At 37.2% G+C, this 21,979-nt stretch overlaps 3 protein-coding genes across 5 annotated transcripts in view; 1 reads left to right on the top strand and 2 right to left on the bottom strand.

Moving 5' to 3' along the window:
• Positions 1 to 6: 6 nt before the first annotated feature.
• Positions 7 to 811, top strand: LOC122016824 (photosynthetic NDH subunit of lumenal location 3, chloroplastic-like). Its single transcript, XM_042574240.1, has 2 exons — positions 7 to 450; positions 549 to 811. The coding sequence occupies exons 1-2, from the start codon at positions 202 to 204 to the stop codon at positions 648 to 650; spliced, it is 351 nt and encodes a 116-aa protein (XP_042430174.1). The 5' UTR covers positions 7 to 201; the 3' UTR covers positions 651 to 811.
• A 40-nt stretch (positions 812 to 851) lies between these two features.
• On the bottom strand, positions 852 to 5,126 carry LOC122016823. Of its 2 annotated transcripts, none has more exons than XM_042574238.1 (9): positions 4,627 to 5,126; positions 3,952 to 4,371; positions 3,493 to 3,595; positions 2,702 to 2,752; positions 2,255 to 2,372; positions 1,831 to 1,919; positions 1,544 to 1,605; positions 1,347 to 1,443; positions 852 to 1,193 (listed from the first exon to the last, which is right to left on the bottom strand). In XM_042574238.1, exons 1-9 carry the CDS (start codon positions 4,695 to 4,697, stop codon positions 1,185 to 1,187), a joined length of 1,020 nt encoding a protein of 339 aa, XP_042430172.1. In that variant the 5' UTR covers positions 4,698 to 5,126; the 3' UTR covers positions 852 to 1,184. The 2 variants fall into 2 exon arrangements, with proteins under 2 accessions (XP_042430172.1, XP_042430173.1); XM_042574239.1 differs by having other exon boundaries at positions 4,512 to 5,123.
• Positions 5,127 to 7,331: 2,205 nt separating this feature from the next.
• Positions 7,332 to 21,979, bottom strand: part of LOC122016821 — a 31,416-nt gene continuing 16,768 nt past the window's right edge. For both annotated transcript variants that reach the window (XM_042574234.1, XM_042574231.1), the window contains exons 11-19: positions 16,793 to 16,931; positions 16,564 to 16,675; positions 15,967 to 16,423; positions 15,538 to 15,885; positions 9,809 to 10,592; positions 9,667 to 9,725; positions 8,406 to 8,879; positions 8,201 to 8,239; positions 7,332 to 7,771 (exon numbers count right to left, since the gene is read on the bottom strand). In XM_042574234.1, coding sequence (XP_042430168.1) covers positions 7,586 to 7,771; positions 8,201 to 8,239; positions 8,406 to 8,879; positions 9,667 to 9,725; positions 9,809 to 10,592; positions 15,538 to 15,885; positions 15,967 to 16,423; positions 16,564 to 16,675; positions 16,793 to 16,931 — 2,598 coding nt within the window. In that variant the 3' untranslated portion in view covers positions 7,332 to 7,585. The remainder of the gene's footprint in view (positions 7,772 to 8,200; positions 8,240 to 8,405; positions 8,880 to 9,666; positions 9,726 to 9,808; positions 10,593 to 15,537; positions 15,886 to 15,966; positions 16,424 to 16,563; positions 16,676 to 16,792; positions 16,932 to 21,979) is intronic.

Below are 21,979 nucleotides of genomic sequence, written 5' to 3' on the forward strand. Positions count from 1 at the left end.
TCTCCCTTCTTTTTTCTCCGAGCGCGATCAATTTCTGAGCATCAAAAGCATAAACGCTGCTCCTTTTCTCGGTTTACATTTAAAAGATCAGGAAGCTTCCCTTTGTAGCAACAAAGCTGACTTTTTTCAAGACTCTTTGGAGCTCTCTGGATCATGTGCATTTGACCTGTTTTCCTTTTTTAGATCGTTGCGAGAACAGCCATGGAAGGCATGGACTGGAAGGGGTGCGTTTGTAGGATGAGGAGCTGTGTGTTGGATCTCCTGTCCATGGAGGAGGATCTGGAGGAGGAAGAAGACGAAGAGACATGGGAGCTGATGAGCACCACCCTTCGACTCAAGTCCACCTTCCTGTTCTGCGACTTCAATCAAGTGATCTCCAGTGCCAGAGATGAGCGCCAGAAGGCCCTCCTCACTGACCTCGCCAACAAGCTCTTCTACAACTTGGAGCAGGCAATGCCGAGCATAATTTCAATGCTTTTTGTCCATTAATCGATCTAATATTTATCCCTTTTTCAAAGCTATTCGCTTGAAATTCTCATTGGTTTCAGCTGGACGGTGCTGTGAAGAGCAGAAGCATGTCTGTGACACAGAGCAGGTACACTGATGCAGCTCTGGTTCTGCAAGAAGTCGCGGCTGTTCTTGCGCTTTGAGAGATGCAGAATCGATGTAAATAAGTGTGTGGAGTTTAATTCGAGGGAGCAGAATCTATAGATGCGTGCTCTGTTTGATCAGGTCACGCATAAGAAAAATGGCTTGAAAAAAAAAAAGATTATGGATTGGCTGAAAAATTAAGAGTTCTTGTTTCTGATCATGTGTTGCGTTTGATGGTTTACAAGCTTCTCATCCAGAAATGATAAAAGTGTCCTGTCTCTTCCATTATAGTTCGTTCAACCTGATACAGTTCGAAGATTGAGCACTGAATAACTTTGTTCGACCAAAGTGCTTACGCTAGTGTGACCGGAATACTTGCTATCAGATGGACAGACATGGGCAATTGCAGGAGAAGTTGAATTTTCATTGCTAGATTATACTGAATGTCGTGGCATCGATTGGAACCTAGTTGATCTTCAGGTTGATGTGCTCCTAAACCTGATTGGATCACCCGGGAAGAGCATAGTATACCTACAAACAAGCTTCGACAGAAATTTCAGCAGCATTCATGAAGCAGGCAAATGATCTTCCTCTTACAGAACCTTGGAGAAAAGCAAAACCAATATTAATATCAATTTAAAGTGACCATGAATAGACAAGAAAGAGTAATAGGAAACTTGAAACCAAAAATGAAGATTTGATGTCCAATGACGATCACACATAGTTGAAGGAAAAATAAAACACTGGAAGCTTACCTGTCTAGCTAGGGGAAGAATGGGCTGGAAAAGGTTATCATCAATTAGCACCGGCAATGGAGGCATCTGACTCATCATTCCTAGTTTGTCACTCATCCTGATCGAAGAAAAAAAAGGAAAACTCTCTTATAAAAGAAGTTGGAGCATTTATCACCCTAAAAGACTGCTATAATTGAAATAGTTGAAATTTGAGTTACCTATTTAAAACGGTTGCTATGTTCACTCTTGTTCGGTAGAATAGGTTGATATTATCTTCTAGCTGGAATATATCATAGAGAATTGAAGCGACAGTAACAAATAATTCATTGCAAAAGGTTGATAAAGTATAATTCAAAGACTCTTCATCATCAGCAAGTCATGTTAGTCCAACTATTTTGGCAAGAAAGACGAGCTTGATTGGCTTTGTATCAAGTAGCGACGATAATGTAAGACTTGAAGGCAACAAAAGGAAGAAAATAGAAGGTAGAGGACATATGCTATCAACCTTACTCAATTCGAGGTTTGACCCAATCTGATTGAGAAGGTTACAATTCTCCATTAGAAGGCATTGTGTCTCAGTGTTCACTGGAGAAGCTGTTGAGAAACAAAAAGTTGTTATTGCAATGAGATAATTCAGAAAAGGAGAAAAACAAATAAGAAAGTTAAAAAAGAAAAAGAAATTGGGACAAATTACTCGTCATCTGTGAGAATTCACAAAAAGAACTAAAGGTCTACAATAAACTATGTGATTGCCTGCCTAAAAATCTTGTAATCAGAACTTTACATATTGGTTACTACAATAGTAAAAGTGAAAGTAGACCCTTGCCTTAATGATTCAATTATAGTGCTGTTACAATATAAATTATGAAGAGATGCGATAAGCAGCATATTTACATTATGGTAAAAGATAACTATTTCAATAGCCTAACCTCCTTGACTGGGCTGTTTATTGCTGGGCACATCATATATCCTCAAAGAAGAGTAGGTGGTGCCCTTTGGTTGAACAGAAGTTACAGTACTCAGTGAGGAAGAATACACCACCTTTTCCTGAATAAAATTCAACATCAGCATCTTAGCTACTTGTGTGCAAAAATCATAGAAACTCCCAAACTCATTGTGTTTCCATACAACAAGAGAGCGCCAAATACACAACTTGTTTCTTTCTGCTAAGGACTGTCAAACTATGAATGATACAAATAAGGGAAATAGATAAATCTAATGAGCAATAAGTGATCGAATAACAGGAAAAAGCTAGTTGAAGAGACAAAGAAGTACAAACTCTAGAATCTATCAAGACGTTATACAAGCAGAAAAGAAGGTGATCCGCAATCAGCAATACTGAAAATTGTATTACGTTGAGAGTTGCCATCTTTTACCTTCTTTTCAGCATAGTAACTTCCTAACTTGCGTCTTTTCCCACTCTCCTTCTACAAGGAAAACCAAAATATCAGTCAAAAATATCTGAAGGGAATATTCATAAAAATCTTACTTTTTCTACTGCTTCAGACCAGGACGGACACAAGTATGATTATTCTCAAATAACACAGAATAAAGTAGAATGAATATTAAAACATGATAATGGTAGACCTACTAGTATTAGTAATCAGTATGACAGGAAATTCAGGAGAATATCTAGTTACAAATACTTCTGTTGTGACATAAGTCAGCCAAGGTGCATATGGAGGATGAGGACCAACATATGTTGTTGCTAATGATTTTCCTGAGAGAGTCTTTCATGTGAGGCAATACTACTTTCTCGAGAAGCTGATTTGCATTCTATATATATATATATATATATATTTTCATTACTTTGTCAAAATCCTGTTGTGTTTTTTGTTATTGGATGAACAGCATGGAGGGCACCCTGTTCATTTCATCTCTTATGAAATACTTTCTTGGAGGATCCTCCTCATTTTTCTGTCACCTTAAACAGCATTAGGAAAATATAAGGAAACAAATGGATATTTAAATTTGATAATGAAATCACCAAAGAAATAGAGAAAATAGAACTTTCAGTACTTCAAATAGATATTAAGCATTTGCCTACCAATAATATTTCCAACTGGTTGGTAAGCAGTATGAAGCATGTGAGGGGCATACTTTGAATTTCTTTTTAAACATGTTTGTAAAAATGTGAAATACTAAAAGTGTAAAAGTATCTACTCACAGCTATCCACTGGCACCTCATGGCGACATCCCTCACTGTCTTCTCAGGAAGCTTAGCTGCTATCTTGATATACTTCATTATACTAGTTGGTTCAGTAGCATATCTGAGTATATGACATGCACCAATATGAATAAAATTCACATGTCAAAGGATGTAAATTCTCTAACATGCCAGAGAAAAACATTTTGTTAAAACATCAACTACTTCATGTTAGAGAACAGAGATGTCGGAATAAAAAATCTGAGTGAAACATCTTCAAAACTTCGAGTCTTCCCCACAATGTAGTTCAATTGAGTTTTTTCGCACAATAATCTGTGCTTCTCAACTATTTGGTCTTTTCTACATTGCTCTTGATCTTATACCACCATTGAGCTCTATTTAATTGTAGACTGTCATAATTGATCGACATGTACTAGAGGAGCAAAGAAACAATATCAAAACTAAGCAAAATAAACTTACTCTACAAGGCCTTGCCTCAGCACATACAATTCCTCCAAAGACCAACTAGCAGCTGCTGCTGGACTGAGCTTGAGAGGGGGCACTGGGTCAAGAACGATGTTTCCTGAAAGATTACCAGGCAGTGGCATTATAGGTGAAGAATTACTCCGAGTGACAAGGTTGCCAGGCAAGATCAATCCTGCCATGCTACGAACGTCGACTGAAGCACGCATTCCCTCGGATATCAAGTCTGTCACATTGCTCAACGTTGCTGGCTGAAGAGGAACTACGATTTGATTGCTAAAAGATGGAGGAAAAACTCCACCATAACTAAAATTCCAATTATGATCAGCCGACGTTCTCATCCCAAAAGTAACTTTTTTCCCAAAGGAAATCAGAGACCAAGAACAAACTATCTCCTGCGAAGAACGCTTCTTCTCCCTATTAATGACAAGAAAAAGCAACCATCAATTCAAGTTTCATGCCCTAACAATGGCATCTGCGGAATAAAAGTTCGATTTTTGACGAGAAAGAGAATAAACGGGCGGAAGAAACGGAGCAGCGAAACCACAAAGACTGACCTAATTCTTCGCCAAAACACGTTTACTTTTCGAGCAGAAAACTTGGGCGCGGCGCGTCATACGACAAAAGAACTGGAAGCCAAAAAGGTTTCAATTTTTGGAGAAATTAATAAACCTCGCGAAGGTTGAAATTGGGGACAAGGAGTAATCAGCAAAGCGACGCAGCCATTCGAGTAGTGGAGGCATATAAATTGCCACTTCGCGCGAAGCCTTTGGTCGCCCTCTCAACCGCACCGCTCTCCCGACTCCTCCCTCGCTCCTTTCCGTCCATACCACTCTTCGATTTTAATACGCCTGCCTCTCTACTTTTGGTTTCCTTTTTTGGCTTCAGGTCTTACTGCCACAACGACATGGTTACTTTGGTGCTCCTTCCCAAACCGATTTCTTTACTCCCTTCCTGTTCTGACATTCTGTTTGGCATGATTAGTTTAGTGTAGGGAGGAATTCCCCCACCATAATTGTGTTACGGGAAAAGAATATCAACTCCTAAGAATCATCAATTATCTAGTTCTCCATAACTCTGCATCCTAATCCCATAATCTGTTGAAAAGAAGGCAAACGTCTTGTCCAAATGATTTCGCCTCTGCATTCCATGTGCTGTGATTGCAAAGCTCCTGAGAGATTAAAACTATGAATGAAAGAAAGTAGGCATTAACGCGATGCCGATTTGACATGTTTCAATAATACTGCACTTATTGAACTGCTTTCATCGACAAAAGAAAGTGACTTTCTTTTTCCAACTAATCAATCTACAAATTAATGTCCTATCAAGATCATTTCGAGAAGTCACACTTAATTTGTCGACAAATCATGCACACTAATCATATATATAAGTAAAAGAAAAGAAGAAGAAAAAAATAATTAAAAATTACAATCTGATACACCACTCAGAGATTAGATGGCATTGAAGATTCGTACAACTCTATCCAACCTCGCTCTATATGACGGCTGTCGTCAACTTGTCAACGCTCGATGGTTAGTCCATCACAGATAGCGACGGCGGAATTAATGGAGCTAGCTCTCTGCGCTAAACACAAAATTAAAGCAGCTCATTGATTTAAAAAAGGTTGGCGTTATCTCACGAGCTAAGGCCACTCACTCACTCCCTGACTCACTCCACAGTAGATTCTGATTTTTGTAGAGTTACATCACGCAAATACTAATCTTGAAGAATCATCACTAAAAAATTTAAAGGTAAACGACGTAGGGGCGGAGATGGATCCGGCGGGGAGGCCCAGCAGGCGTTGGCGCAAACCACAATTCTGCTGGGAATTGGTGGATGGCGGCGGCTAGTGCAGAAGAACACGTGGGTTAATTTTGTTTTGCAGCGGCTGTGTCACTGACCTTGGAGAATATTGTCGAGGGGATATTTTGATCAATTGCATTTAGCTAGCCTGATGAGGTTCCATCTAATATATATACTTGCTGAATAATTAACTCAATAAACAATAAGAATTATGTATGCCGATGTATAGTCGCAAGTGACCATGATGTGGAGCTAAAAATATAGGGCTCTACACTCACTATCGACCACCACTTCAAGAAACAAAGAAAGAAAGAAAGAATCGTCGCCACTACAATTCAATCAGTGCTCCACTCTGTGTGTGTGTGTGTTCGATAATCATGCTTCTTGACTACCAGTGTGTTAAATATCAAGCTTTGCTTTCACTTTCACTGAATGCATGATCATGCATTGGGCTGATGACTAGCTGCTGCCTTAATTTATTGATGCTAGATTAAACAGCCTGCTTTAGTTGATGAATATATGTATCTTTGCCTAACTGCAACTTTTACGTTAATTTAAGTGTTGCAATATTGTTTTATTAATAGAAGATTTTGTACAGTGTTTATGATGATCTTGCTGCGACAACAGAACCCTAGCTAGTTTATAAGAAACTCTTCTTCCCCGAGACGCACGTGATAAAAAATTCTATTATCTTATATCACGATTAAAAGAACAGTGATCACTATATTATCGACAACCATGCATGGAAGAATTAATTCAAGCTACGTGATGGTTCTGTGCAAGTCCGAAAGCAATTCTGAAACTGGTGATGAGTCACCACAAAAAAAAAACAGAAAAAAAAAGGAGCCAACAATAATTATGAAACAAGGCATGCTTTTACAAAGTCGCAGGTGCTTTAGTCGCTCGCGCACTACATTTTGGCAATAATTGAAAAGCAAATGCATGATACTGCTGGAGCTCGCCATGTGGTTGTCCACCTCCAAAGTCTTCATGTTAATCCACAATTTAATCAGTGGCTGGTTCATATCTTATGATTGAGGGGACAATTTAATATTTCAGCAAAAACATATAGCGAAAAAGTAGAATTTTTTAATAGTTGAAATCGGCATTCAACGAACTATATATAATGAAGAAATTAGAATTTAAAGGGTAGTTGGGACGATTATTTCATGGGCATGACACCAAATGACCAATAGAATGACATTAGCGAATTTCGAAGCATTATTTATTAGAAGAAAAAAATAATAATTAATCAGATAACATTGAATCATTGAATGACCGATCCGACCTCATAAAAATTTTTCATCGATCATCAGAATAAATCGAGAAACGCTCACAGTAAACAACCCAAGAACCCAGCATTCTTTAGTTGCATGTCCTATTTAGAAAAAAAATTCCTACAAACACGTCATAATTGAAGCTTGAATCACGGATGTCTGAGTAATAACTTAAATATCCTACCAGTACATCATAACTTAGAGGGCTCACTATTTATTAGAAGAGTCAAAACAAGAGGTGACCATTTGAGCCAACATGAAGTACAAACTCGACTAATTTAATTTCGAAGCTGATTCTTCTGGAAGAAAACATTAACATAAGATTCCAGAGTATTTGAATACATATACAATCACATTCGGGCAGGAATAAGACCAAAAAAAAAAAAAAAACTATCACAAAGTAGCTACTAAGAAAACATAAGTAATTTGCCCGACGAATAGATTAATCTTTCTCCACTGTTGCAGGGGAGCAAAATATATTTACATTTCGCAGGATGCGTAAAACTAACCTACATGTCACAACTTCACGGCAAGGATAAAATGTTGCCAACTTAAAAGAGGGAGGAACTCAAAGGATTTGCAAAGAAATGTTTTCTAAAAACTGGCTGCACTTTGGTTAAATTGGGTCCCAATAACTTTCGCAATAGGGTGGGCGGCGTTGAGGATGATGTCTGTGGCAACCTCCGCATAGTAAGATGATTATCTAGAATCATCAATTCCAGAAGTTTTCTGCAACTCTGTATAGTATCCAAAACAAGTCATCAGATAAAAGTTCCAGTTGTGTAGAGATACAAACAAGGTCATAAACAACAAATCCAAGTTATCTATAATATCATCAGACTTAAATAAAAACACAAGGTCAATGTAGGCTTGGAAATTATCAATGCACCTAACGTTCTGTTTTCTATGGGAAACCTCCCACAACCTACTCTGATTCATGCACACATGTAAACTAGTTAAGCACCAAACCAGATTAGTCTGATAAGAAGTTAATTTTATCCAATAAGATAATTAAAGTTCAAATAGAAGTAAAAGATTTGATCAAGTCATGAAAGTCAGCCATGATTTACAGTATACTCAGTTTTATTTTCTAAAGTTTAAAATATCATCATCTAGGTTGGACTATACTTTGTACAAGATTATTATAACTCAGATCACAGTGATACCTGAGGGTTTAATACATCCATTCGCTGAATGATCTCCTCCTGCCATCAAACCAACAAGCTTTAATCAGCCAAATTTTAGCTGATAGTTTTGCTCATAAATTATGAGAAAACAGATATGGATGAAGACCAAAATTCCATTTGGAAAAATCACAAACTGGAATTTGAATTTATATGATGGATAAAATGCAAATTGTGAAAGCAATACCTCCAAGATGCCGGGATTTTGCATTATGGTTCCCAGAAGACGACGTGTAAGACCCTTGAGAACTATGGTATTTATACTTCCATCACCATTTATCCATGGTAATATCGGACGACAGGAAGCAGTAGAACAATTCCCATCCTCAATATCTTTCTTTGGCTTAGAATCAGAGACCTGTGTATTTTCTTCAGGAAGAGTGAGGCCAAATTTAACATACTCCTTTTCCACATCCAGCACAATGGTCTCACTAGGCAAATCAACAAAAGACGCTTTATGCCCATCAGATAGATATTCACTAGGCTCGTGATTATTAATATCTGGTCTCCGTGGAAAATTGTCCCTAGATGCTTCATGTGTTTCTACAGGATCCTTGCAACATGGAATTTTTTTATATGCATGCTGGACTCCAGGAGACTGTAGAAAGTACTTGCATTTGTATGAAGAATCAAGAACTCGAACATTGTCATATGAATTAACCTGAACAAGATTTCGACGATAAGAAATTTGGATAGTATGAGACATGACCAAGTGAAATGATGCCCATCAAATTGATTGCAACAGTGAAAAGCTGTCAACATGCACAAACTACATATAATATTAGTAGTTTTAAGTAAATGTAAACCTTGATATCCAAGTTATTTAGGTACTGCATATCAAAGAAATACTAATATTTGAGAACAATTCAGTATAGTTCCAACAGAAGAATGAAAAAAAGAAAGTTGAGATGGAATCACAATGTTCACAAATAACCCCAAAAATTTAGTTAATGCAATAAAAATGATTTAATTAATTTGAAGGTCCCTAATGATATACCCTTGCATAGTATGTTATCTTTATGGTGACACGAGCAGACCCATCAAACTGGGAGATAAGCAATATGAGAATTAAGTTCAAGAAGAAACCACTGAAACTATAAAAGACAAGAACCCATGAACCTTCATAAAGGCACCTGATATGGCATACCTAGCTAAGGGATGGCTGTTCAAACTTTAAATGTCAATATATGTAGGTGACAAAGATTTAGTGCTGTTTGAATTATGACATCGTATCTATGTGGTTCACAATGTAATAACTAATTATCTATGTTGGAAAACCAGAGAGATTAAAAGTCAAATTTGTAAAGTTAAAAAAGGTTTTAAATATAAACTCCTTGTCGTAGTATCTAAATTCTAAAACATGTTGAAAACTAAAACATTGCAAAACAGATACTTCAGTATTCTACTAGTTGATGTGAGATAATTTTGAAAGGCAAAAACAAATATACCTTAATGACTAGTTGAAACGCTTCAAGTGTATCCACAATGATTTCTGTATATTGTCTGACTGGAAGAATACACAAGATTGCATTACTATACGCCATACAATCTGATCACATTTAGGTGAATGTTCAAAGTAGGAAAAGGTACCTTCTACATTCATGGCTTCAGAAATTTCCTCCATGTTCAATCCCTCTTCACCAGCTTTGCAAACAGCAGAATGCACAGCTTCAAATATCTCAGCTGAGAACTTAGTCAAGTCATTGGTTACATAAGGTCCAGATAAACATTCAGCATAACTGATTAGGGCATCCCATGGTAATTTGTCCGGGACTGTTTCTTTACTTTCTAAACTCTCAAAACTGTTTGACAAGGCAATGTCACTGGTTCCACATGGCAATCCCTGATTGTTCATGTCATATGATACAGAGTATTCATGGTTTTTGTGTTCTTCAGGGACCATAAATGTACCAGCTTGAGAAATAATTTTACGTGTGATAACAACCTTAATTCCTGGAAAACCTTTTTCTCGACGAGAGTAATAATCATTATCAATCATCATTACTAACCTGGGCTTTTTAACTATTTTGAAATCACTTAAATCAGCTTCATCATTTTTTCGTTTTAGGTTACCTAAATCATCAAGCATTTCTTGTTCCACTGTGTCATCAACTTCTCCAATCCCTTTTTTTGGCAAGCAAGGTGAAACAGAAAATTCTCCAGATGAAACAAGAGCAAATAGATGATAAAATTCCCCACATTGTAAATCCCTACCCAGACTAACTCCATCCTCCATTAAATCTTTATCGTGCTTGTCAAGCCAACCGGAAAATTCATCAGACCTCTTACCTGAATCGACAGGGAAAGGAGAAGAAGAAGCATGATGCCAGAACTTCTTGGAAAGGACAAACGGTTGTGTTCCGTGACCAACAACCTGTTGATGGAATAAAATAGATTGTGTTTGAAAAGGAAATAATGCAATATTCAAAGTTACGATGAAGGAATTCACTTAGATAAGTCAATTTAAAATCTAGCATTGTTTTCTACAAACACTAGTTTTAATTGCAACCACTTAGCTTAAATTCATAGGATACGCAAAAAAAAAGTTGTCGCAAACCTAACATTAGTGCATTGAGAAAAAAGTGACTCAGAATAAGAGGCCTGGTGAATACAACTCTTTCCAGGATAGCATTGCATCAGTCAAAACTTTTAAAAATTATGCAAGATGGAAATTGGCAATTTCCCAAAAGGGCATGTCTAGTTTGGTTTTTTCCAAAACCATGTCTTATACAAACTCCTTGATGGCCAAATGCTAGAAAATTATACCAGAGATTTCATGGGAAGCTTTTAATGGAGTGTTCAAGTGTTTTTTAATTGAAACGCTCCTTCAAGGAGTTTTGCTTAAACACTCCTTGATGGCCAAATAATTAGAAAAAGAGGAAGCTTGTTTGTTCATCAAGCTAGGGGGTTTTGGGGTGTGGGGTGAGAAGGTGCATGATTTAGGCAAAAACAAAATGTGGCTTGGTTTGGGGAAAATCCAAACCTGGAAAAGCTTTTTGGGAAATTTATCATGGAAATTCTCAAGACGGAGAAGTTGAGTAAATCTAAGTTGCCATCAAGAGTATAGATGTTATTTCCTGACATGTGATGAATTAGTGCACAGTATGAAGTAGGGACAAAAGGAACAGGGGCACTGCTCTTTGATCAATTGTTCAAGCAGAAGCTAGAATACTATTATATATATAACCCAACCCCTAAACTCTAAAGACAAAATCTTAACCCGCAAGCCAAAATTATAATAATAAAAAAATGTGAAATGCATGGTCGCCCACGGTGTCACTCACCGTGGGTGAGTATCCTAACTTTCTACTATATATATATATATATATATATATATATATATCGGTCAATTAGGCAAACTATCAATTAGCCTAATTATAATTTCCTAAGATAAATTCCTAATTTGAATATAAATATGTCTCACTCTTCAATAAAATTGGTGTATTCTTTTTTATCTCAATTAACATGGTATCAGAGCCTTAGAGATTTACAATTAGGGTTCATCTCCATCTCTGTTACCCTCTCATTTTTTTTATTTCATCTTCGCCGCCAAAATTAGAGTTCATCTCCGCCACTGTCGAAATTAGGGTTCCTCTCCGCCGCCACTGCCAGCCTTAGTCGCGACAAAGCCAGCCACCACCGCTCCTTGTTCGTCGGCACATTCCATGAACCCCTCACGTTCGCCCTAGATGCATGCGCACTAACCCAACAAGCTCACGGCCCCGCGCTCGTCTTGTCGCCTCTCGCCAGTTGCTGCCCTTCCTTCCTTGGGATTGTGATCATTACCTCAACGTGAGTAGCACCTATGTGTGACTGCAAGTCGCGTCACCTAATGCGCCAAGCATCCGTTGTCACTGCTCTCCTCTCCTAGCAGCCGCAGCATCTTGTTCTTCCTTCGGCATAAAACAAATTAGTCTTCCTTCGTCACCCCATGCGTCGAGCATCCGCCGTCACTGCTCTCCTATCCTAGCAGCCACAGCATCTTGTTCTTCCTTCGGCAGAAAACAAAGAAGTCTTCCTTCCTTTGTCACCGCGTGCGCCAAGCATCCGCCGTCGCTACTCTCCTCTCTGAGCAGCCGCTGCATCTTGTTCTTCCTTCGGCAAAAAAGAGAGAAGTCTTCCTTGCTTCGTCTCTTATTTGACGTACCTTGGGATAAAATCTTATGGTTGAAAATAAGTCTTCTATTGTAACAGATGTGATGATTGTGATGTCTAAAATCACAAACTATGAGCTAAATTGTTCGAACTATTTGGATTAGAGTAAGACTATCTGTTTTTATCTACGAAGTAATGACCCTCCTCAAGATGATTCGAAGTAGACATGGCTTAGAGAGGATGCTCGCTTGATCAATTCAGAATTATATTGATAGTGAGGTAATTAGTTTAATTAATTACTATGAATTTATTAAAGAACTAATGAATTACTTGGAATTTCTGTACTATGGAAACGGGAATCTATCTCGCATGCATGAGGTTTGTAAAATATTTTACCGTGTTGAAAAATAAGATGAGCCTCTGATCAATTATTTGATGGCATTCAAGAAGATACATGAGGAGCTTAATATGTTGTCACCCTTTATCCTTGATGTGAAGGTTTAACAACGTCAACGAGAGCAGATGGCTATCATGAGCTTCCTCGCTGGCCTATCTCCTAATTTTGTTGCTCGAGGGAGTCAGGGTGAGTTTGTCGCCTTCGAAAAGCTTTGTATAGTTTGACACAAAGTTCTCGTGCTTGGTTTGGAAAATTTATTCAAGTTGACAAATTTGGTATGATGAAAAGCAAGTTTGACCATTCTGTGTTCTACAAGGAGTCAATAGCTGGTATCATTTTATTAGTTGTGTATATAGATGATATTGTTATCACCGAAGTGATACTATGGGGATCTCATCTGTTAAATCTTTCATTCATATTCAATTTCATACGAAAGGCTTGGGGGTGTTAAAGTTTTTTTTTTTTTGGTGTTGAGGTTACGAAGAGTAAAAAAGGTATATTTCTATCTTAGAGAAAATATGTCATAGACTTATTAACTGGGGGCAAAGCCTTGTAGTGTTCCAATGACTCAACATACACCTCACAGGAGATGGGAAACTATTTGAACATCCTGAGAGAGATTGAAGGTCAGTTGAGAAGTTGAATTACCTTACCATAACTCATCTAGATATTGCATATTCGGTTAGTGTTGTCAGTCATTTTATGTCATCTCCAATCGTTCATCATTGGACAACGTTAGAGTAAATTTTGTATTATTTAAAGGGAACACCCGAACGGGATATTGTATATGAAAATCATGGACACACTCATATTGAATGTTTTTCATATTGCAGATTGGGTAGGTTCTAAAATGGATAGAAGATCTACTTCAAATTATTATATCTTTGTTGGAGGAAATTTAGTTTCATGGAAGCGTAAGAAGCAAAATGTTGTATCACGATCCAGAGTCGACACTCTATGTGTGAGATAATGTGAATATATCAACTCTTGACTGAAGTATAACTTAAAATTTCAATATCAGCAAAACTGTGGTGTGATAACCAAGTTGCTCTTCATATTGCATCGAATCATGTGTTTCACGAGCAAACTAAGCATATTGAAATTGATTGTCATTTTATTCGTGAGATAAATTCAACAAAGCTTGATTTTTACCGGATATGTGAAGATTGAATAATAACTCGGGAACATCTTCACAAAAGCTTTAAATGAGGTTCAGGTTGATTATCTTTGTAACAAGTTGGGTATGCTGAATATCTATGCTTTAACAGTTATCATATTATTTGTATATATTACTTAATATATCAACCAATTAATTAAATTGTCAATTAGCCTAATTATAGTTTCCTAAGTTAAATTCCTAGTTTGTATATAAATATGCCTCACTCTTCAATAAAGTTGGTGTATTCTTTTTTATCTCAATTAACAAATACATTACGCACATATTCAGTTTCAGTCATTCTGAGCTCCAGAATCACTCAAACCTTATCAAGGATAGGCTAAATAACAGGTCAAAAGAGAGAATGTCATCCTAAAGACAAAAATGAAAGCACAAGTATAGAAACATTCTGACTCATAGTCATTTGAGGTCAGCTACATAGAGCTTCTTCAGTCCCTACAGATATTTAAGACTATGCTGCTAGTAATATTTAGCTTTTTAAAATCACTTTTAATTCCATTAAATAACATTTTTTCTCTCTATCCCTATCACTTTTGTTTCTAATTGATTCAGTTTGTCTCCCTATTAGATCTCTTGTATCTTTGAATATGTTGATATCATCTTAATCCTTAACCAATTTGCACTTATGTTGGTATTTTAGATTCTACTTTGTAATAACCTCACATCTATTTTAACATCATTCTCATATCTGCTACAATAGCATTTCATAGGCATTGCTTTCTTGTGGCCCAACATTAAGATCCATGAAATTTGGTTACCTGTACAAGCATCTTAGAACTTTTTTTCCTTGATTTGAACCGAAGAATCACAACACTGTAGAAGCTTATTTTTCATATAAACCATTATCTCTTTATCCTACCAAAGATATCTACATCAATATGTTCTTTCGTTTTAATAAATCCACGAGATCTATATATTCCTATTTCCTAATAACTAGTATTTCATGAGCATTTTATACATCTTTCTTAAATTTTTGAACATCATATGCTAAAAGTAAAGACGTCATTTTATTTTCTCCATTCTTTTTAAAACTTTTTACTGATTCCAATGTCATCAATCATAATGATCTGATATAACAGATACTTTAGGTTTTTTGTATCTCAGTGGCAGTGTGGATCCATGCAATTAGAAGTCTCTTGCAATTATAGTTTTCATACGTAATAATTCAAGGCTTCTAGTTACAATCAAGTTAGAATTCTTATATCGGCTTTATTCAGTAATGGAACAGGGATCCTATCTGAGCATTTCCATGTTTAACTGGTCCATATGACTTCAAGACATGAAAACATTATTTGTCATATATGACCATAAATCTGATTGCATTAGTTGGGAAATATGTACAATGAATGTATCAATATTGCATCTGTGACTAAAAAGTAACATGAAATTAATCACTTTCACTCCAATTCCATTCCACAGACAGCCCTCTCAAGACTATTGAATAAGATGAGAATAAATAACTACCACACAGGTGTTCATCTTTTTAATGCTGAGTTTATATAAAAAAAAAGTAGGTAAAGGTTTCAAATTTGAAGTGACAAAGTTAGAAAGTTTGATTCAAGCAAGGAACTATTCATGGCACTATTTCATGTAGTAAATCAGGTAAATATTAGAAATCAGCATAATTCCTGGGAAGGATCTAATACTTACAAGGAAGTTCTTTTCTTTCAGAAAGTTAAATGCAGCAAATATTTCATGCTCGGAGTAAAGCTGTAGAGTTGCTCTTAAAGAGCTTTGTGCTTCAGGTGATGCAGACGTATTAAGGAAGACAAGCTTAAGAAGTTCGACAGCATTTGAAACTGCCAATGACTCACATACTTTCCTCTTCATCATGATATACCTGCTATTCAGAATCTTTGCAATGTTTCCATGAGAATGTCGGGAGCTTGACCTGTTTGGACTAGTAGATACAACATTTACTTTTTGGTGCCTAGATATATGATTCAGAGATTTATTTCCATCACATTTGGAAACAGTTTCGTGTTCAGTGGATGCAGGCTGAGACAGAATAAGTTGAACAACCAGTTTAGAGCTTTGATTAAAAATCACAATGAAACAGAGAAACAACACACTGCATACCAATTTTTGGATGCATGAACTTGTGGCATCAGTTGGAGAAATGTCTGGCCATTCTTTTCGATGCTTGTGTTCAAGTCTCTTAACATTCTGAAACTTTGCTAACCTTTTGTATTGAAGAACTTCATCAACAGCAGTCCTCACATCAGGATCTTCAGAGTTATCCCAGAAGTATTGAGGTAAACTCTGTTGTGAACCACTGTCATGATTACGTGAAAAGTTTTGAGAGAGAGGTTCCTTCTCCATGCGTGCTTTCTCCAGATACCTAACATAGCGTACACCTAGGAGGTTGCATAATCTCATTACTGCTCTTCTGACATTGCTATTACTATTCAACAAAGCCATTCTTCTACCACAGGTGAGAGGGAGAGCTGGAAGGCCAGAAAGAGACCTCCAATCAACTCGATAAAATCTAGTTCCAAGGATTGCCCTCTGTCTTGCATATTGTATCACTAGCTGACTAGAAGAATCACAGCCCCATAAAAGAAAACAAAAAACATTAAAATAAAGCCACCTTGTCAAGGATTTAGGAGAATTATATAGAAATGAATGGGATCAGAAAATTATACTTTAGCAACCTCTGTTATTCCATGTTCATACCTGTCCAATCTATCATTCCAGAAGAATCTTTTAGCATGAACAATACTGAGAATAGCAAGATTTCTACCATTTTCATGATCTCTAGAATCTGAAAGGTGATTTTCATTTGCATCTGGAAAATCAAAAAAAAAAAAATTGTTTTGGCTGCCAATCCCAAGGGTAATATGTACTTTCTTTTTGCTACAACTTGGAGGCTCAATTTGTTCAGGAGAAGATTTTTGGGACCCACCTGTAGAAGATCTCTTCCTCTTCCTACCAAACAGTTCAGAATTGTACTTATCAATATGTTTTGCATGCTCTGTGGACTTTAAACTACGAGAATATCTCTTAGGACGGGATTGACGCTTGTCATATGAAAATCGAAGTACCTGGACAAATGGAACTCCATATAGATGAAGAAATTAGACTATAAAAATTATTAATATTAAATTTGTTGGAATGGTTTTACCATGTGTCTAGTGAAGCAGATGCAAAAGAAATTTGTAATGAAAAAGAAACAAATTTCCACAGAAATTATCATTTCTTAACATTAACAAAACAACTCAAATGTTGAGGAAAAGGTACATTTTAAAGAGAATGAGCTTGTTTGGCCATTAGCAAATACAGGCTTCTACGGCATATCCAACTTTGGTTCCCTACTAAGCAAATACAGGCTTCTACCGCATATCCAACTTTGGTTCCCTACTAGCCTAATTTCTGTTACCTATTAGGCATGATGAATGATCATTTGAGGTCATTTGAAGCATATATCTGCAAAAACAATGTTGAAACGGGCGGTCGCCTACCGCCTAGCTAGTTGAATTGTTTTGATTATTTTTATACATAATTAAATAATATATTAACTAAAAGATCAAAAATTAACTAAAGGATAAAAAATAGAAAAAAAAATACTATAAAATATATTAACTAAAAATAAAAAATTAATCTAAATATTTTTAAAAAATAATAATAATAAATAATAATTAGAATTAAAATATATATATATATATATAGGATAATTTTATTAGACTTTAATTAAGTTTATTTAAATTATCTCAATCATAACCAGGAGTTGATTAAAATTATAAATCTAAAGTTTTGATTAAATCCTAAGTTCAAAAAAAAAAACCGCGTTTCGACGTAAGACACGTCGTCAGACCCAGATAATGCGTCCAATTACTTAGACCCAGTGACGAGTCTAGACCCGTCACATGGGCCTAGTGATGAGTCCAGACCCATTGCACGAGCCCGGACACGTCACCTAAGCCCGGTTACAAGACCGGACGCATAGCCCAAATTCGACGACGCATCTAAAGTCGAAACGTTGAAATTGAGAGTAAGGTTTTTGCAATGGCGGCGACGGCGAGCGGCAGCAGGGGCAAGCAGCAGCTGGCGACGACAACTGTTTGAGGCAAAAGGAGGCCTACATTGACTTTGTCTGCCGCCTAAACCACTGCCTTTCACAGCGCAGTTGAGGTCTGCCTCCCACCTAGGCGCCACCTCAAATGTCATTTAGAACATTAGCAAAAAATGGAAGCAAGTGTATTCTCACTTAATTAAAGATGCTTGTGTTGAAATCCCAAGATTGTTTTGATGTGATCAAATAATTTAAGATAAGTCCTGTTGGTTTTTGATCCCTGTGTCTAGGTGTGCAAGAGCTTAAGAGCACAGGAAGTCGAGCGGAAGAGCGAGAAGGACGGCACGAGAAAGAGTCGACGAGCTCGGTGTGTCTGAGAGACGAGGTGCTGCAGAAGAGTACATCGGTGAACAAGAAGAACGTACGCGACGTTCGAGGGACGAGAAGCCAGAGTGGAAATCTGCTCGAGGAGAAGACCGAAATTGGATTCGGGTGAGCCTTATTTCGGTTGGCCGAAATCACCCAAGCGAGCGGAGTTGGAGCTGAAGACCCAGACCGAGGCGAGTAGCACCGGAGCATACGACCCGGACCGAAAAAGTCAACGGGGTTGACTTTGAGGGTCCGGGCACCTGGAACCCAAACTTTATCACCATCGACGTGGACGTTAACCGTTGCGTAAGGGATAGATTTCTATCCCACTCCAGGCGCCTAGAACACTTCCAAGCGCCCCGACCAAGACTATAAATACAACCTTAGTCCAGAAGCTTCAACATCAACAAGCAATTTGAGTTCCAACACTTGTGCGCTTCACTTTGTTAGTTTAGCTTCATCTTTTTGTGCTTTCACTGCTGTAAGAGGCTTCTCCGCCTGAAGGAGATCCTTAGTGCGATTCATTTCCTTGGATTAACAATCGCCCCGGTTGTAACCAAGTAAAATCTGTGAGCCTCGTCTTTTAGTTTATTTCTTTATTTTATTTTATGCAAGTGTTCGTTCAAGTCCGAGAAAGGTTCATTTTTTTTTAATTGTGCAGGGCTATTTAACCCCCCTTCTAGCCTGCCATCGGGTCTCAACAAGTGGTATCAGAGCCAAGACACTTCAGGAGGACTAACCGCCGATCGAAGCGCCGAATCAATGGTCGGATGGAACATCTATCCACCGAAGTTTGACGGGGAGTTCACAAGCTGAAAAAAGAGAATGGAGGTATTTTTCAAAATCAATTTTGATTTATCATTAATAATGGAATTTGGTTTTGAAACACCCGAGGGCAAGGAAAAGTATCAATGGACGAAGAAGAAACAAGTCGACTACGTGGCAAATGACAGGGCAGAGTTCCATCTGCTAAGCGTACTACCGTCACAAGAAGTCAACCGGATCAGAGTTTATGAGTCCGCAAAGGAGCTCTGGGAGAAATTCCTAGAACTACACGAGAGAACCTCGGAGGCGAAACTTGCGAGATGGGACCTACTTCGCAATTAGCTCACCAACCTCCGATTTGAAGAAAACGAAACCATAGCACACCTTCACTCGAGAATTAAGGAGCTCATCACCGGACTTTCGAATCTCGGAGAAAAGGTAAGCAACCGAGATTCGCTAAGGTACGCACTTAATGATTCCCTAGAAATACGAAATGGGCATCATTAGTAAATGCCTACTATATCTCTAAGGATCTAGAAACTGTTACCTTAGAAGAGTTATTTTCCAACTTTTAAAATCCATGAGTCGAGATGTGCAGATACGAAGAAGGAACCGACGCACAACATTGCCCTTAAGACAAGGATGGACGAACAAGATTCAGAATTTTCTCTCAAGGATGAAGAAACGGCAATGATGGTAAAGAGTTTCAAAAAGTTATTTAAATCAAGAAAGACTAACCATCCGCAGGGTAGAAAGAGAAGGACGATCAGATGCTACCATTACAACAAAGAAGGGCACGTCAAAGACAACTACCCCAAGCTTAGGAATAAGGACAAGGACAAAGGAAAGAAACCTGTCCAAACGAATAAGTACAAGACTCTAAAGGCGACGTGGGACGATACGTCGTCCAAATCGAAAGTCGAGGCTTTCTCCGGATTGCATTAATGGCAAGTCATCAAGAAGATGAACACGAAGCAAGCTCATCCGAAATGAGCATCGAGAGCATCGATGAAGGAGAAACTACATCGGAAGAAAGCAACAATTCAAGGGGAGCTACGGATAACGAAGTAAATAAGGTAAGTCAGGTACGATCTCTCCCACCTGACAAGTTGTTTAAATTTGTGAAAGTATTAACCAAAGATTGTTGCAAACTTGAAAAAGAAATTTAAAATTTAAAATTAATTTTAGCAAAATTTTGTCCATTAGAAGAGTTTGACAAAATAAAATTAGAAAATGATATTTTGCAAAAAGAAATAACTTGAAAAATCTTGCATGCTCATATAATACAAGTTTTAGAAAATTCAATAACCTAAATTGATATTTTAGATATCACAAAGGACAAATTAAAAATATTTCAAAGAAATATGTCCCGAAGAAATTCCTAATTAATCCCGTTGGATGGAACCTATATTGGGTTCTAAAGTATTGTTTAACTTAAACTTTAATTTAGACTTAGCGCTTTCAGCAAGAAAATTAAACGTTTAATTTTCTTATACGGCTTTGTCTAGAAGTGATTGATGATCCAATAACCAAGAAGACCTAATGTCTCGCCATAGCCTGAAAGCCAAATATTAAAATAAAATGTTTAATTGACTAACTGATAGAGCATTAAAATTGAAAATGCTTTGAATAGTTATTCATTTGTTTTGGAAAATTCTAAAATTTTTCTATGCAAATCTTTTTAACTTAAAAAAAAAGGGAGAGGACTTAGTAAATTTTTCTTTAGAATATTTTCTTACTTAAAAGTTTTTTTTAAAATATCATATTTATTTTACCAAAATTTCTACAAAAATTAATTCTTGAAAATTTGTTTAACTGAGAAAATTTTTCATTTTTTTTACTTAGAAAATGTTTTTAAAATTATTGCATTTACATTTTTAGAACTATCAAAATTGTTCTCAATATTTCCAAAATCAGAGTTTACTTTGAAATTCTTTTTTACTTAAATTTTTTTTTTAACTTAGAATTTTTTTTTTCTACTTAAAATTTTCGTAATTAGAAACTTTTTCTACAACACTTAAAGCTTCTAAAACCACAGAGAATTTTTTTTTTTAAAAAAAAACAAATCTTGATAACATTTTTTTTTGAAAATCAAAATTACTCTTAAATTTTTCTTGGTACCCCATTTTTTATGTGATCAAAGGGGGAGAAGAAAAAGATTAAGTCTAGGGGGGATAGCTAAATATTAAATTTTCTACTTTTTGTGCTTTAGTGCAAAATTTATTTTTGCTTTAACTTTATTTGTTTACCCTAGCTTAACTTGAGTTGCTCACAATTAAAAGGGGGAGATTGTTGGAACCCCAAAGTTATTTTGATGTGATCAAACAAGTTAAGATAGGTCCTCTTGGTTTTTGATCCCTGTTTCTAAGTGTGCAGGAGCTTAGGAGCACAGGAAATTGAGCAGAAGACGCGGCTAGCGAGAAGGACGATACGGGAAAGAGCCGACGAGCTCGGCGCGTCTGAGAGACGAGGTGCCGCGGAAGAGTACGCCGGTGAACGAGAAGAACGTATGTGACGTTTGAGGGACGAGAAGCCAGAGCGAAAGTTTGCTTGAGGAGAAGACTGAAATTGGGTTCGGGCGAGCCTTATTTCGGTTGGCCGAAATCACCCAAGTGAGCGGAAGACCCAGAACGAGGTGAGCAGCACCGGAGCAGAGGGCCTGGACCGAAAAAGTCAACGGGATTGACTTTGAGGGTCCGGGCGCCCGGAAGGCCGGAACCCTTCCGGGCACCCGAAACCCAGGCTTTATCACCATCGACGTGGACATTAACCGTTGCGTCAGGGATAGATTTCTATCCCACTCCAGATGCCTGGAACGCTTCCAAGCGCCCCGACCAAGGCTATAAATATAGCCTTGGTCTAGAAGCTTCAACATCAATAAATAATTTGAGTTACAACACTTGTGTGCTTCACTTTGTTAATTTAGCTTCATCTTTTTGTGCTTTT

This window comes from Zingiber officinale, chromosome 8B (assembly GCF_018446385.1).
Source record: "Zingiber officinale cultivar Zhangliang chromosome 8B, Zo_v1.1, whole genome shotgun sequence".
In the NCBI taxonomy this organism is placed as follows: domain Eukaryota; kingdom Viridiplantae; phylum Streptophyta; class Magnoliopsida; order Zingiberales; family Zingiberaceae; genus Zingiber; species Zingiber officinale.